Below are 16,070 nucleotides of genomic sequence, written 5' to 3'. Positions count from 1 at the left end.
ATAAACACTGATGAAGAGTACTGGACCATTATCATGGCCAAACTGATGTAAAAAAGTTAAAAACCACAGATCAGGTGGCAGAAAATTAATGGAATAAGAATGTGCAGTGATCTCTTGTGCCTGTCCTTGTGTGCTGCAAGATTATCCCAATTTCTTGTCAGGCTTTATATGAGCTTGTCCCTTAGCTGCACCGTTTGCCCCAGACAGTGCTCTTTGGCATCTTTTCCAAATGTGATTGCACCCTCTATCGCATGAATTAGAGCTGTTTTATTCAGAAAAATACCTTTTATTCCTACTCTGACTACTGATTTATATGCTACAATAAATTCTACAAGACCTAAATACTAATATATACTAGGGATTCTTGCAGTGTTATGGTAACCTCTGAAGATAAAATTAAGAATGCTTAATGATTAAGGCTCTGAATTTTAAGTTTTATTGTAAAAGTAGAGCAGACTGCACTACATCATTACATCTTTGTTTGCAAACCGTGAGGAAATATGAAACACAAGCCCAAAATATGGCACTATAAAATAAAATTGCCTAATTTCTTTAGCCTAGGAAGGGGAAGACTTAAATAGAGAAGTGCATCATGTTTTACGGCATCTGCTTTGCAGGCCTATCAAAAAATATCTCTGTACCCGCTAAAAATCTTACTATCACGATCCGCCCCGCCAGTGCCAATTTGGGAATGAGCCGCATCTGTCCGGGGCGGGAGCGGCTGCGGCGAGCCCGCGAGCGGTGGGTGCTGCGGAGAACGGGGGGCGGCTTCTCCCACCACCGGGCCCTCCCGACCCCGCCGCAGCCTCGGGGCTCTCCGCGGAGGCGGTGCCGGTGCGGGAGCAGCGCGGGCGGTGCCGGTGCGGGCGGGCGGGAGCAGCGCGGGCCCGGAGCCCCCCGGCGGCTCGGGCGGGGGCGGTGCCGGTGCCGGTGCGGGCGGGCGGGAGCAGCGCGGGCCCGGGGCCCCCCGGCGGCTCGGGCGGAGGCGGTGCCGGTGCCGGTGCCGGTGCCGGTGCGGGCGGGCGGGAGCAGCGCGGGCCCGGAGCCCCCCGGCGGCTCGGGCGGGGGCGGCCGCTGCCGCTGCCGGCGGAGAGCGCGGGGCGGGGCCGGCGGCGTCACGGCGCGGCGCAGTGCGGGCCGGGCGGGCAGGTGAGGCGGCGGCCGGGCCGGGCCGGGCCGGGCCGGGGGCGCGGGGGGCGGACGCGAGGCCCGGGGCCGTGAGGGGCCGTGAGGGGCCGGGCCGGGCCGGGTCGGGTCGGGTCGGGTCGGGTCGGTGGCGCGGCGCTGCCGGCGCGGCTCCCGCCCGGCCGGCACAAAGGATGGGCAGGCGGTGGCCGGGTCAGCACCAGGGTCAGGGCCGGCCTTCCCCGCCGATGACTGTGGGGTTTTGGGAGCCCTCGGTAGCCGACGCAGAAAAATCGGAGCCAGATTTGCCCGAAAAGTAGAGTTATTTTCGGCGTAGCGGTGGCAGGAGGAGCGGTGAGGGCGGACCACATTGCCCGAGCACTCGCGTTTGTGCGGATAGCAGCCGGCATAGCCAGCATTGCCTTCCACTGTGATGTGCAAGTGTTGCTATAACAGATGTGGAGTGCGAAAAATCCCAAATAACTATTGACATTGAGGGCTAGCAGCCACACTGAGGGAGAGGTTTCCTGCCTTGCTGCTGCTGTGATCACCACGTAGATTTACCCGAGGGCATTTTTGAGATGTCTTCCAGTGAACGACCAATAAGTTGAGGAAGATGAGGGGTTGAGGATATAGGCTCAGTTCATAGTTTTACACTGATTTTCTGCTGGACCAGTGACATGCTGTCAGTAATAGCCTTTCGTTTCAAGTAATTACAGGTCACCACGTGTATTTTTGAGCCATGCATGGGGGGGTCTTTCCTATATCACTAAAACGTTGCCACTTAGGACTTGGAATGCAATCACTTTGCAATACTCAGTAAAGGAGATAAAGGGGGATCTAGTATGAAATGAAAGCTAATAGATGGAGATAAGGAGATAACACTTCTGTGCCAATGGCAAGGTATAATAGTAGTGAAGGGGCTGCTAGCTCATCTTCTTTGTCATGGCTCTGTGAAAGGGTTGTTAGAACAACTGTCATGAATCTGATTGGGTTTTCATTATGTCTTCTTTCAGGTATCTCCTCGTTTTTAACAAATTCTCATAGTGAGGATATTACTTTTTCCTGGGGGCTGATAAAGGTACTCTGCAAAGTAAGTACTCTGCTTGTGAGATACATGGGTCATAGGAAGTTTTCAGTAATTTGGAGGAACAGTATCAAGGAGAACATTGGTGCAGATGTCTTAACAAAGTCTCTGTATGCTTCTCTTTCTGCTGGTCCTTGTATGGGACTTTGTGCCTAATGAGCTTTCCAAGCAAGATGCTGCTGTTGGTGCTGTGTGAGGTGAGGGCTGTCAAGATGTGCAGCTGGGATTATGAATTGCTCATTCTCTCTTGCCTGATATACACCTCTTCTGAAGAGAAGCAGTCAAGGAAACCCTTGACACAATGCTAGCAATATTTCAATAGATGCCTTCTCACTCTCATCCTTCCTTATCCTCCTTGCCCCCCAAATGCACTCAAGTTACTCCAGCTGCCATCTCCTGTGAGGTGCTGGACAGTCAGTTTGGGATTGTGCAGTGTCTCTGATCCCTGCATGGAGCTGAGGGTTGGTCTGTGTAGGCATCATCCCCCATGCTTAACACTGCTTGGGTTAATGTGTGTGATGGTAAACCTGGGCTTGTGGGGTTCTGCTTTCAGGAATAGTTGGGGATCTGCAATAAATTGTGGCTTTGTGTAGACTGAGGGCTACAGGAAGGAAGAGCAGTGCATGAAAGGTGCCAGATGAAGAAGCAGAAAACATGAGATTTAGGGGAGTGCTGTACAGCCAAAGAGTAGAAGAGCTGGGAGTTTTTTTCCCCAGGGGAACTGTAATCAAAAAAGTAAGAGACTTGTTTTACTCACTAGTGTGCAGTGGTGAGGGTGTGGTGAAGAGGAATGGGGTGACGTGGAGCTGTTCTTGTGCAGCAGCAGCTTTTGGGCAAGGAGGCATAAGGAAAAGGTCAGACTTCACTCATGAGCTGTTTCCATTTCTGGAAAAAAGAATCAAGAAATCACATTTGGTTCGTTTATGCAGCAGATCTGTTGGCATCTCTCTGATGTGCTATTTTGGAAGCCATTTGGCTGTTTTACCCACCACACTGTGCATGCTTTGGCTACAGGAGTGACTCTGATGAGATTCAAGGAGCCTATTCAGCACTTGGGAGCCATTAAGCACTGAAAGAGGAGTAGCAGTTTTGAGGGTGGCTTGTGGGGCATGAATCTTCTTCTCATGATTCAGTTCCTAAGGATCAGGAACTCCCCTTCTTGCAGTGGAGATATCTCTGCTGAATTCAGGAATGGAAATAGGAATAAAACCAAACTTGGTCATTGAGAAGAAGGTGTTGCATTAAGCCTTGGCCTCTGCATAGGCAGCAGGAGTGCTAGGATCAGTAGCAAAAGGATTTCTTGCCAAAGTGATTTCATGTTGCAGCAGGGGTCTGGAATCTCCTGCCAAGCTTTGCATTATTGTAAACACAGACTGAGATTATGATTTATTTTTTTAACTTGAGCGAGTTTAACTCAAGTGAATTCTACATAAATGTAAACCCTTTGCTGACCCATTGGGAACTTCTGAGAAGTGTGACATCTGTGACTGTTAATTGTTTTAAATATTTCATTTTTAATCCCCTGTGATGGTAGGCAAATACTTAGGTAACCTAGACAGTATCTCTGGTGTTTCATTTTGCAAAGATGCAGGAGATGGGCCCATAAAGCACAAATGCCTTCCATCAAGAGATGGGAAGAAGAGGTTGTAACTAACACAAAGGCCATACTTCATATATGAAATATTGAGAAATGACTTGAACTTCAGTAAAAAAAATTAAGCAAAGTGTGGTGGTGTTTGTAGGGGTTTTAGGATGAGGGAAGAGATGAGAATTTTGACTTTATGTTTTAGAAGGTTGATTTATTATTTTATGATATATTAAAAGAAAATGATATATTAAAACTATATTAAAAGAATAGAAGAAAGGATTTTATTAGAAAGATAGTAAAGAAAAGAATAGAATGAGAATAAAATTTTGTGGCTGTTTACAGTTTCGACACAGGTGGTTGTTATTGGTTATCAAGTAAAAACAATTTTACATGCTGGGTAAACAATTTTTTAAATCACATTTTAAAGCAGCAAAACATGGAGAAGCTGAAAAGATCTTAATGAAAGGATTTTTCATAAAATGTATCTGTGACAGCAAAGTTTTTCTTCCCTCAACCACTTTCTTCTGAGCTGTTTGTGTTCCAGACCCTCAGCCATGATGGTTCCGGCATCGGGCCCGAGCCCTGTCAGCGATGCCGCGCTCCTGTCGGGCGTGGCCTCTCAGGAGCTCTGGAGATCCTCAGCCCCAGGCTACTCTGGGCTGCCCACACGGCACATCAGTCACCGGGCCAACAACTTCAAGAGACACCCAAAAAGGAGGAAACACATCCGGCCCTCACCTCCACCCCCACCCAACACTCCCTGTCCCATGGACCTGGTGGACTTTGGGGATCTCCAGCCTCAGAGGTCTTTCCTGGAACTCCTTTTCAATGGGTGCATTCTCTTTGGGCTTGAATTCAGCTATGCCATGGAAACAGCCTATGTTACCCCTGTGCTGCTCCAGATGGGGCTTCCAGACCAGCTGTATGGAATGGTGTGGTTCATCAGCCCTATATTAGGTAACTTTTTGTGGTGCTATTCCTTCCCTCTTAGTTTTTCCACTATGGGGTTTTTTAATTTTTTTGTTTCAGACAAGTAGGAGGACAATTCTTGCTGTGCCCTGCCTGAAATAAGACAAATGTGCTCAAAATATCTGTTCTTTTAAAAACTTCTCCACCTCTTAAAAGTTGTGTGAGGGTAACCTTTGGTTGCTCTGTTCCTGTACTTAAAAACAAGCATAAGAAGATCAGTGTATCCATTTATGTCCCCATGAAAAAAAGCATACAGAGGCAGTTTTCAAGGGTGTGTGAAAAAAGCAGAGTGGGATTGCCTTCTCCTGTTTAACTTTCTGTAACAAATGAGGGGTTCCAGTGATGAAAGACCATCGACCACTGGTGATACAGGCATTGAATTACACAGAGGCAGGGCTGGGAGTGTATCCATTACTATGGATACCACTGGAAAATTTTGTTCTGCCTGTCCTTGTACTCACAACATGTGCTTTGGAAGAAGAGATAGGCCCCTCCTAACAGGCTGGCACTGGTTAATAGAGGCATCTTTCCTACTTGCATATTTGCTTCCTGCTGTTTTCCAAGCTAATCCTGCAGGGGATCTCACATCTAATATGGGATAAATGAGAGCTTGTAAAGAACAGAGTGCTTAGGAATGTGTAACTTGTACTCTGACTTTTCACCTGGTGTCAAACTCTGTGTTGCTGCTGCAGAGTGAAGTGCCCTGCAGTGAGCAGCAGCACATTCTGTTTCTGAGTCCCTGTCCTGGGCAATGCCAGGCAGTGTGCTGTGTGTCCCTGGGTGACTGGGGATGTCACTGCACTGTGCTGTCCTGCCTTGACTGCCTTTTAGGGCATGCCTGCTTTAACTCCTCTGTGAAACAGGCTTGGAGAAGAATCCTGTCCATTGGTGATTCCTTTTTTCTAGGGTTTTTGCTACAGCCTTTGCTGGGAGCCTGGAGTGACAGATGCACATCAAGATTTGGGAGGAGAAGACCTTTCATTCTGGTTTTAGCAGTAGGTGTGTCTTTTGGAAGTGAGGGGGATAACACTTAAAAACGTTGTACATCTCTCTTCTGTGACATTCCTTGTGGCACTAAACTGAACAAAATGTTCCTGAGGTGTTGGGTGTTGTGGGTCTGAAGAAGATGGTGAGTGACACAGCTGATGCTTTGGCAGCTGGAGATCCACACATAAAAACTTCTCAGAGTCTGAAAGGATATTTTGAGGGTCAAGAATGTGGATGTTTTTGGCCAAAGTAAACTCTAGACATCTGTTAGGCTTGAATAGTGGAAAAGGATTATGTGTGTCCTATAAGCCACACTAATTTCCCAGGCTGCATTGATAGGAGCAAGAGCAACAGTGCTTGCTGCAAGGCTGTGCAGGTAGAATAATGCTTTTGGAGTCTGGAGCTCTGCAGCCTTGCTGACAAACAGTGACTGATTTTGTTTTGGTTTTGTTCCCAGGAGCATTGCTCGGGCTCTCCCTTATGCTGAATGGCAAAGATATAGGGAGTGCCTTGTCTGACACTGAGAATAACCACAAATGGGGCATCATCCTTACAGTCTGTGGTGTTGTCCTCATGGACTTCAGTGCAGATTCAGCAGACAATCCCAGCCATGCCTACATGATGGATGTGTGCAGCCCAGTGGATCAAGACAGGGGCCTCAACATCCACGCTTTGTTAGCAGGTATGTCTTCTTGGTGCTTCCTGGGAGATGTGAGCCCTGAGTAAACAAGCCCTGCTGGGAGAAAGCAGGGTGGAAGCACTGGTCTTTTCCTGAATAAGCATAATGACCAAATACTGACAGGTATCACTAATTAACTGTAAAAAAAAATCTACTTATTGCAAAAGGCTTTTGTAACTACCTCAACTCAAACAAGGCACAGTCATGGGTTGTTCATCTGTAGGTCCCTCACATATTTTGTAAGACCTATGGAAACAAAATTATCCCTTGAGGGAGGAGGTTTGGCTTCCTGCAGGTGTGGAATATGTGTCTTGTAGTTGCTCTCTTGGAGGCAAAAGTGCATACTGGGTGCTGTTGATCCCTCTCTGCTGTCATCTTCAATTGCTGTGCTGCCCTGTTCTAGGAGACCATTCCACACTCTCGAATGTGTTTGTGAGTAAGAAAGGAGAGTGTTGAAAGACTTTCACCATGTGAATGGAGAGAAAGGTGCTCTCAAAACTTCCCTGCTCATCGGTAGTAACACAGTGGCAGTTTTGCACACTATCAACACAGAGCTGAGTAATGAGCTTGCTACACTTCTGAAGTGATTGGATCTGTCTTAGTTAGATCTGCATTCCTCATATGAGGAAAATGGATTTTCACTTTCAGGAAAACAGTCTTAGCTGAATGATTGCAGAGCCTTGTCACAAGGCTGGTGGACACTTCTGTTTACGGACTGAAATAGCTAAAGGTAAGGTGTTTTGTTCTTGGCAAAGAAAAATTATAATTTTAAATTATTTGTATCATCACTTTCACAGCACTTTCTCCTTCTTTCTGTACCATGTTGGTACATGCAGACTGTCCTTGTGGCACAGCTGTGTTTATTAGTGCATTTGAAGTGAAAAGGGGTCAAATGGTAAAACAGAAATGTCAGATTCTACTCATGATTCATTATACAAGTGATGCTGTGCTGCTGCTGACTTGTGGGACTGGATAGGGAAGATAATCTTAGCTCTGTTTTTCCACCAGGTCTTGGAGGTGGCTTTGGTTATGTTGTTGGAGGAATACACTGGGATAAAACCAGTTTTGGAAAAGCTGTAGGAGGGCAACTTCGTGTCATCTATGTCTTCACCTCAATTGTACTGACCATTGCTACTGTGCTGACTCTAGTTAGCATTCCAGAGAGACCCTTAAAGTCCTCTAACAGGAAGAAAAAGGTGATGAAAAGTCCAAGTCTTCCTCTCCCTCCTTCTCCACCTTTCTTCTTTGAGGACAATGTAAATGAAAACTCTGCTTCTCATAACTCAGCTCACTTACATGCAAGTTTTACGAGTCCTGTTTCCCCCATGAGCCCACTCACGCCAAAATACGGGAGTTTTATCAGCAGAGACAATTCTTTGACAGGACTTAATGAGTTTGCATCATCCTTTGGGACATCAAATATTGACAGTGTGCTTATAGACTGTTTTACAGGCGGGCATAATAGTTACATGACACTTCCAGCTAGTTTGTCCAGGCAGCCTGTGAGTGTCAGCTTTCCTCGGGTGCCTGATGGCTGTTTCCATGGAGCAAATGGAATTCTGGAGCAAGGGGAAAGCAGCTTAACATCAGGGTGTGACAGTGATGTGCTGAGAGTGGGCTCACTGGATGCAATAAAGCCACGGTCATCAGGGATCTTGAAAAGACCTCAGACCTTGGCCATTCCAGATGCTGTAACAGGACACTGCCCAGAGAATAACAGAAGAAGAAATGTAACCTTCAGCCAGCAGGTAAGAGCAGGAAATCAATGATATGACCATGTAAACATGAGTGTTAATATCTCTTCATATAGTTTTAAATATGTGGTGCACAGACTATTCATTAAAGACTCTTGTGACAGCTTCCTCATAAAAGTCATTACAGGAACAGCACACCTGCTATGACTCTAGATCAGTAAAGTAGTGGGTAGTGTGTGAATTATGGCTGACAGTCTGTCAGCTGCCTTTGTTAAGATGGGAGAAATGGGAATATCCCACTCTTAACTGGGCCACTTGTGAGAGTTAGGTCAGTATTTTTAGTCCTGCTTCACTACCAAGGGAGCTACCACATGAACGTAGAAAAGGTCACATTTTTATTGAGCCTGTATCTTCCCTTTCCACAGAAAGACCTGCAAAATAGGGCCAGGGATAGGATTCTCCCATGAGCTTCTCCTTATGGCAGTCATTACATCTGGCTCCATCAGGGAGGTGAGCTTTCCCTTACTGAGGGATAAGACTCTGACCTCACCTCCTACTGTTGGTGATAACTTGGAATGTCTGAGACCTCTGCATGCTGGCCCATTTTTTTATGATCTGGGATGAGGTAAACAGTCCTCTATTTTTTGTTTTGTTTTGTTTTGTTTTGTGGGGGGTTTTTTTGTTTTTTTTTTTTTTTTTTTGTTTGGTTTGGGGATTTTTTATTTTATTTTAATTTTTGGGGTGGTGGTTTTTTGGTTTTGTTTGTTTTGTTTGTTGTTGCTGTACTTTTGACCCAGTTTGTGAGAGCAGACTTTGTTAGGGCCAGGATTTTACATACTGGGCACACTGAGGTTGAGCATTGAGGTTAGCAAGCAGTGATAATGTGTTTCAATTAAACTCATCCTCTTCTTCCTCAGTGTCTCTAAAACTTCAGGATCCACATTCACCTGAAAGTGGGCACAGCTCCTATAAATGCAGTGGAATTGATGCATTCCTGCTGTGCCTGTGCATCTGAATGTGGTTACCAAGTCCCCTAGTGAAGGGGAGAGAGCTGCTTCAAGCATTCTGAAAGCTACAGTGAGTGCAGTGCTGCCATTTATCACTTGTTCCACTCTAATACACTTCTTAATCTCCAAGTCAACGTACTCCAGCAGCAGAGTTTAACTTTCAGATGATCAGATAGGTGTGCAACATTGCATACATCTGCTCAAAGGATGTTTGTGCTTCTCCTGCTGTGCTGTTGACCTGGCAGTTCTTACGGTGCAGGTTGCCAACATCCTGCTGAACGGGGTGAAGTACGAGAGCGAGCTGAGCGAACCGGGCGAGGCCTCGGAGCAGCCCCTGTCTGTGAAGCTGCTCTGCTCAACCATCTGCCACATGCCCAAGGCTCTCCGAAACCTCTGCATCAACCACTTCCTAGGTACTCCCTAAGCACCCCCTTGCCTTCACCAGGGAGTGTTGGATTTGCAAGGCAGCCCCGAGAAAGGCAGGAATGATGCATCTGGCTCCATGTTCTCAGAAGGCTAATTTATTACTTTATATTATATTAATTAACTTTATAATACTATATTATATTAAAGAATATATAATATATATATATTCTTTATCTATACTATACTATACTATACTAAAGAATACAGAGAAGATACTTACAGAATACTAAAAAGATAATCGTGAAAACTCATGACTCTTCCCAGAGTCCTGACACAGCTTGGCACCAATTGGCCAAAGAGTGAAAACAACTCACAGCAGAATCCAATGAAACAATCACCTGTGGGTAAACAATCTCCAAACACATTCCACATAAGCAAAACACAGGAGAAGCAAATGAGATAAGAATTGTTTTCCTTTTTCTCTGAGGCTTCTCAGCTTCCCAGGAGAAAAATCCTGGGCAAGGGGATTTTTTCAGAGAATGTGAATGCCACAAGGGAGGACTCTACCTTGGGTGAACCTTTTTCAGTTTTATCTATTGGCTACTAATAGAGACAACTTGATTTCGTCCACATAGATACTATTGAGGTAGCTATTTAGAACACTTAGAAAGGGAAAAAAACCCAAAACATCCCAGCAGTAAAGCCTGTGTTCCTAGAAAGGGAACAAGAGCCTAAATCAGCACATCTTAAGGGGAATGTTCACAGCAAGCAAAAAGATGAGATTAGTTGTGTTTCCATGCTTACACCCTGAGGCTGGCATTTACTTTCCTCCCTTTGCTCATGTCCAGGGGTCCCAGAGCAGGCCAGGAGGAGGTGTGGAATGTGGCATTGCAGGAGTGCCTGTAGCCAGTAGAGGATTGCCTTTACTCTTAGCCAGTGTGTGACTGGTGTTTAGGAAGGGCTTGCACTCATTCCAATTTACACTAAATTGGACAGAAGGGACCAGGTAATTAATACTCACTGGCTGTGAAAGGAATTAGGGGATTGTCTACATCAATGGCCTTGGTGCCAATTTGTGAGCAGAGTTTTTAACTGTGTCAGAGGCACTCTGGAGGCTGCAACCATGACAGAAGAAGCACTCCCTCCAGTCCTATGTGGGAGGATAACAGCAACCTAAAATTACTATGGGATGAGCCTCTCTGTTAAACCGAGTGCTGTGTCCTGTCAGAACCTGAAGACAGCTCAGACTGCTGTCATCTATTTTTCTGTCTTGTTAAACCAGTATTTTGTGGCCTTTAGTCAGCCTTGAGGTTTCCACTTAGGAATTCAAATGGTAAATCTTGGTCTTTAAAAGCCTGAATGTCTTTAACAAGCATTGCAGCACTATGCACGGGGAGCAGCGGGCTCAGGTAAATGTGGCTGGATGTTATGTAACACTCAGCTTGCACAACCTGTCCTGGGGTGTGAGTGTGAGATACCTGATAACATCCTTGTAAGCTTACAAGGGGAAACAGATGTTCTGAAATCCTCATAAGTTACTTTTCTCTTCTTTCAGGGTGGCTTTCATTTGAGGGGATGCTACTCTTTTATACTGACTTCATGGGAGAAGTGGTGTTCCAAGGGAACCCAAAAGCACCTCACAACTCAGATGAGTATCAGAAGTACAACACTGGGGTCACCATGGGCTGCTGGGGAATGTGCATCTATGCATTCAGTGCTGCTTTCTATTCAGGTACTTGGTACAGCTGTCTGAACTACTGCTTTGGGAAAAGATACATTTCTTAAAAGTGGTGATTCTGCAACAATGGGCCAGTGTTTATGTTGCACACAGCCTGCCAATGGCACAAGTGCTGTAGCAGTGTCCTTTTTCACCCCTTTACCTCTGCTACTGACCTTGGCCTGCACTGACAGCAGGTGAGGTCAGCAACCCGGGTGAAGACACATCTCTTTTAGGATGTGGTTCCTTTCACAAGTGGCATTTTCAAAGTACATGGAATGCAGAGACCCATGCAGTCACCACAGGCACAGTTCTGGTGCAGCACCACCCAGGCAGAGCACTCAGGTGTCATGTGCCACCCCAGCCCTTTGTCATGTGTGTCAGTGTGTCATGCCTCTGCCTGCCCACCCCCAGCAGCTCCCATTTACCCCTCTGGGACAGGGGCAGTGCCAGGCCTCAGCTCTGCCGTGCCCTCTGTGCAGACAAGGCAGCAATGCTGCATCATGGAAGCCAGGTTTGGAAGGGTCCTTGGCACTCACTCACGTGCAAGCCACCAATTCCTCAGGGGTTGCCACTGAGATGTGGCTGCCTAAGCAAGGGTGGCAGTGGGGAGGGCTGCAGGTCACCCCAAAGCTGTCCCATTTCCTTGCAGCCGTGCTGGAGAAGCTGGAGGAGCGCTTCAGCACACGGACCCTGTACTTTGTGGCATATTTGGCCTTTGGGCTGGGCACGGGCCTGGCCACGCTCTCCAGGAACGTCTACGTGCTGCTGTCCCTGTGCGCCACCTACGGCATCCTGTTCGCCACGCTCTGCACGCTGCCCTACTCCCTGCTCTGCGACTACTACCAGAGCCGAGAGGTGAGCCCGGGACACCCTGGCTCTGGGGCACCCCTGACTCTGGGACACCCTGGCTCTGGGACACCCTGACTCTGTGCCTGTGTCCCCCGGGACACCCCTTACTCTGGGACACCCCTGGCTCTGTGCCTGTGCCCTCTGGGACACCCCTTACTCTGGGACACCCCTGATTCTGGGACACCCCTTACTCTGGGACACCCCTGATTCTGGGACACCCCTGACTCTGGGACACCCCTGATTCTGGGACACCCCTGACTCTGTGCCTGTGTCCCCCGGGACACCCCTTACTCTGGGACACCCCTGATTCTGGGACACCCCTGACTCTGGGACACCCCTGACTCTGTGCCTGTGTGCCCTGGGACACCCCTTACTCTGTGCCTGTGTGCCCCAGGACACCCCTGACTCTGGGACACCCCTGGCTCTGGGACACCCTGGCTCTGTGCCTGTGTCCCCCGGGACACCCCTGACTCTGGGACACCCCTGACTCTGTGACACCCCCGACTCTGTGCCTGTGTGCCCTGGGACACCCCTGACTCTGTGCCTGTGCCCTCTGGGACACCCCTGACTCTGGGACACCCCTGATTCTGGGACACCCTGGCTCTGTGCCTGTGCCCTCTGGGACACCCCAACTCTGGGACACCCCTGACTCTGTGCCTGTGCCCTCTGGGACACCCGTGACTCTGCGGCTGTGTTCCCTGTGTCCCCTGACTCTGGCTGTGTCCCCTGACTCTGGCTGTGTCCCCCTGACTCTGTGCCTGTGTCCCCTGACTCTGGCTGTGTCCCCCTGACTCTGTGCCTGTGTCCCCGCAGTTTGTCGGCTCGCAGTCGGAGGGCACTCGCCGTGGCATGGGCGTTGACATCTCCCTGCTGAGCTGTCAGTACTTCCTGGCACAGATCCTCGTGGCGCTGGCCATGGGGCCGCTGACGGCGGCCGTGGGCAGTGCCAGCAGTGCCATGTACTTCTCCAGCCTCGTGTCCTTCCTGGGCTGCCTCTTCTCGTCCCTCTGTGTCACCTACGAGCTGCTGCCCCCCGAGGAGCTGCCCCCCGCGGAGGAGCAGCGCCCGCTGCTGCCCCGAGCGAGGAACCAATAAACGGGAGGAGCTGCCTCGGCCTCTGCTGCCTCCTGGCCTCACCCTCGGCCTCCCTATCGCGACAGGCCAGGCCGTGCCCCCCTGGGATGGCAGCAGGGGGCTTGGCACACACAAAGAAAGGTCCGTGCGGGCTTTGCTGGGCTTTCCCCTGCCGGAGGGAAGGTGAGGGGTGAGGCAGCGGCGCCTGGCACTGCTCGTGTCCTTCCCCGAGGTGGCAGAGGGCTCTGTGTGCCTCTGGTGCTGTTATCCCGGGGTGCCTGCATTGTCCTGCATGAGGCTGAAGATCTGCAAGCTCCCTCTGTCGCTGCTGGGCTGCCCAGGCACTGCTGCAGAGATTGCCACCGTGGGAATGGTGACAGTGCCACTCTGGGGGCAGAAGGTGCCACCTCCCGGCCAGGCAGAGCAGCCCTGGTTGCCCAGGTCGGTGGTGATTGCTGGGAGGGAGCTGCAGGTCCAGCCTGCAGCCTCTGCCCCTGGCAGGCCTGGCTCTGGAGGGGGCTTTTCAAAACTCTGGGAAGGCTGAGAGCAGCTGGTCCTGCTTGGGTGGTGTCAGTCCTTTGTCAGGTGTCAGTTAAAGCCAGGAGTTCATTTTAAGTCATTAATAAAACAATTTCTGGGTGCAGAGAGCTCCCAGCAGCAGAACTGCTCCAAGACACCTCTGTGGGCTGCAGCGCTGTGGCCTGGCTCCCACACCCCACTCTGGGGGTCCTGGCTGTGCTCCTTGGTGATGTTCCCCCGTATGTGCATATTTCCTTCGTCATTAGAGTTTAATTAAGACTACAGGAGTTTGTGGTGACTTAGCAGGAGGATTTGTCCACAATCCAATTCAGCAGTTGTCCATCCATAACCCATTCTGGGGAGAAAGGTCTTTCCCCATCAACCTCCCTTGGGCAGAAGGTTACTCTCAAGAACTTTACTCATAAGAAAGATCATTTGTAGGGAAGCCTGCATCACATCATTCTTGTTTCTACAGTTTTACCTTGGGACATTCTGAAGTCTGGGGTCAGTGGCTCAGTGCTTGTCAATTACAGCTGCATCTTCCTCACCTCAGTCAAACCAGTAAAAAGGCTTTGGGTTTCATTACACGAGAAATTTCTTAATTATTCTGATTTTAGAAGGTGGTGTGTGAGAATTTTTACAAGTTCTAGGTAAGGCCAGGAGTTAATTGTAAGTCATTAATAAAACTATTTGTAAAGCCCCTGTCAGTCTGCCTCTGTGTCTGGGTAGGCAGCCAAGTTCTGCCAAGGATGGTGAAGGATGGTGGGCATTTTGTGTTCACATGTGCTGTGCATGGCATCCTGCAGAGATGATATTTGGTCCCTAGGTCCAGAAGGGTTTTCTCAGGAGAGTCACTCCTTTAAATGGGTTGTACTTCACTGTTCACCTGATTCTGATCTATGATGCCAGGGTGAAATAATATCTGTAATCTTGAGTTGTTGTGGCTTACTGAAGTGCTGAAAGAATAATACATAACTTGTAAGAACCCCTCACTTTTATCATCTGCTCCCAATTTTTGTATTTTAGAAGCAAGTATTGATTTAAACAGGAATCCTGCTGAAATGATGAAGTCAAGCACTCAGAGATAAAGGACTGTTAGCTGCCAGACTGATGAGGACATTCATCTTTCATTTCTTTCTTTGGGCTTACACGGTGTCACATCTGCAGGAATTTCTGTGCCATTCCCTTCATTATGGGACAGCTGTCCCCAGGAATGTTCAGGACAAAGCTGGGACAAATAGCATGAGAAACAATGGCATTTGGCACTTCTGACAATCTAAACACTTTGCTTTGGAGAATTATTCTTGTTAGTCTGCTTTGTAATCCTAATTTCTCTTCCTTCTCAAACTTTAAACTCAAAAATAATTTTATTTTTTGTTTGGCCCCACTAGCTAATGTGGTATTAATTCTTAAAGGTTTTTTTCTCCTCTTAAGTTTTGTAGACAGCCTTTATTGCACTAAATGGATTGTGAGCACTTTACTTTTCCAGGGAGCTGGAGTTGCAGATCATTTTGTTTTAAGTGAAAATCTTCAAAAAATTCATAAATCACTGTATTTCACTATAATGTTTGTCTCCATTTCCCTCTGTAAATAATATCAACTACATTTATGTAGTTATAAAACTATTGCTATGCCTGTATGCCTTGCCCAATGGACTCTCTATTAAATTTTTTTTTATTTTATGGCATATGGACTTTATTTTGCATATGTATTTATGTAGTGGTACATACACAGGACTTCTAAGTCAACATCAGTGTGTGTTAATTTGGGGCTTTGAGCAGTACTAGTGGTGTCTGGAAAAACCAGAGCCTGTCACCATCATGCAGAGTTAAAAGTTGCACCAAATCCTTAGAAATAACTTTAAAAAGAGGCATTGCTTACTTGCTGATTCTTTTCCTTTGTCAGACATTTTGTATTTTACAGAAATTACTGTCTATGGTCACTGGTGAACTGTGAGCTGCAACGTGATGTTCCCCTTCTGGAATCCAAAGGCTTCAAATATTCTGTCTAAATTTGCAAGTTACTGATTTAAAAAAAGATGCATGAATTTAGGCAGGAAAATGATTTTACACTGTGCTGTTTTTCAGGTTAATTTTGATTAAGTCCATATCATTAAAGGTTGCTTCATGGCAATTATTTGTGATGTTTGTAAATGTATTTATTACACTTGTACAGAAGCAGGGAAAATGAGGAGAGGGGTGGAGAAAAGACCTAATGGTTCTCACATGTTTGTAATTAAGCAACCTGTAACCATTTCAGCATGTCTGCAGCTCACTCAGCCTCTGCTGTGTCACTCAGAAAAACCTCATGATTTCAGAACTTCTGCTGTTCTTTGGTTGGAAAAATAAATTTTTTCAAGAATAAAATAGAATAAAATTTATATATATAAATATAGTATGTATCTAG

At 47.5% G+C, this 16,070-nt stretch overlaps 1 protein-coding gene across 3 annotated transcripts; it reads left to right on the top strand.

Annotated features, from left to right (window-relative positions):
- The first annotated feature begins 721 nt into the window (after positions 1-721).
- Positions 722-16,058, top strand: SLC45A1 (solute carrier family 45 member 1). 3 transcript variants are annotated; one of them, XM_066564244.1, is made up of 10 exons: positions 722-741; positions 2,142-2,218; positions 4,345-4,757; positions 5,676-5,768; positions 6,214-6,438; positions 7,444-8,183; positions 9,396-9,549; positions 11,058-11,234; positions 11,872-12,077; positions 12,885-16,058. In XM_066564244.1, exons 3-10 carry the CDS (start codon positions 4,355-4,357, stop codon positions 13,164-13,166), a joined length of 2,280 nt encoding a protein of 759 aa, XP_066420341.1. In that variant the 5' UTR covers positions 722-741; positions 2,142-2,218; positions 4,345-4,354; the 3' UTR covers positions 13,167-16,058. The 3 variants fall into 3 exon arrangements, with proteins under 3 accessions (XP_066420341.1, XP_066420340.1, XP_066420342.1); XM_066564243.1 differs by lacking the exon at positions 722-741 and adding an exon at positions 1,102-1,149; XM_066564245.1 differs by lacking the exon at positions 722-741 and adding an exon at positions 1,413-1,479.
- The last annotated feature ends 12 nt before the right edge of the window (positions 16,059-16,070 follow it).

The sequence above is a fragment of the Molothrus aeneus genome, chromosome 21, assembly GCF_037042795.1.
Source record: "Molothrus aeneus isolate 106 chromosome 21, BPBGC_Maene_1.0, whole genome shotgun sequence".
Classification (NCBI taxonomy): domain Eukaryota; kingdom Metazoa; phylum Chordata; class Aves; order Passeriformes; family Icteridae; genus Molothrus; species Molothrus aeneus.
Note: the sequence above shows the minus strand (reverse complement) of the source record. Positions and strands in the feature narration are given on the sequence as shown.

What these genes read in the sequence shown, in the direction of transcription:
- SLC45A1 (XM_066564244.1), top strand. Translation starts at nt 4,355, where the DNA reads ATGATGGTTCCGGCATCGGGCCCGAGCCCTGTCAGCGATGCCGCGCTC. An exon ending in CATTCTGGTTTTAGCAGTAG is followed by an intron (nt 5,769 to 6,213) that starts GTGTGTCTTTTG and finishes TTTTGTTCCCAG; the next exon opens with GAGCATTGCTCGGGCTCTCC. An exon ending in CATCCACGCTTTGTTAGCAG is followed by an intron (nt 6,439 to 7,443) that starts GTATGTCTTCTT and finishes TTTTTCCACCAG; the next exon opens with GTCTTGGAGGTGGCTTTGGT.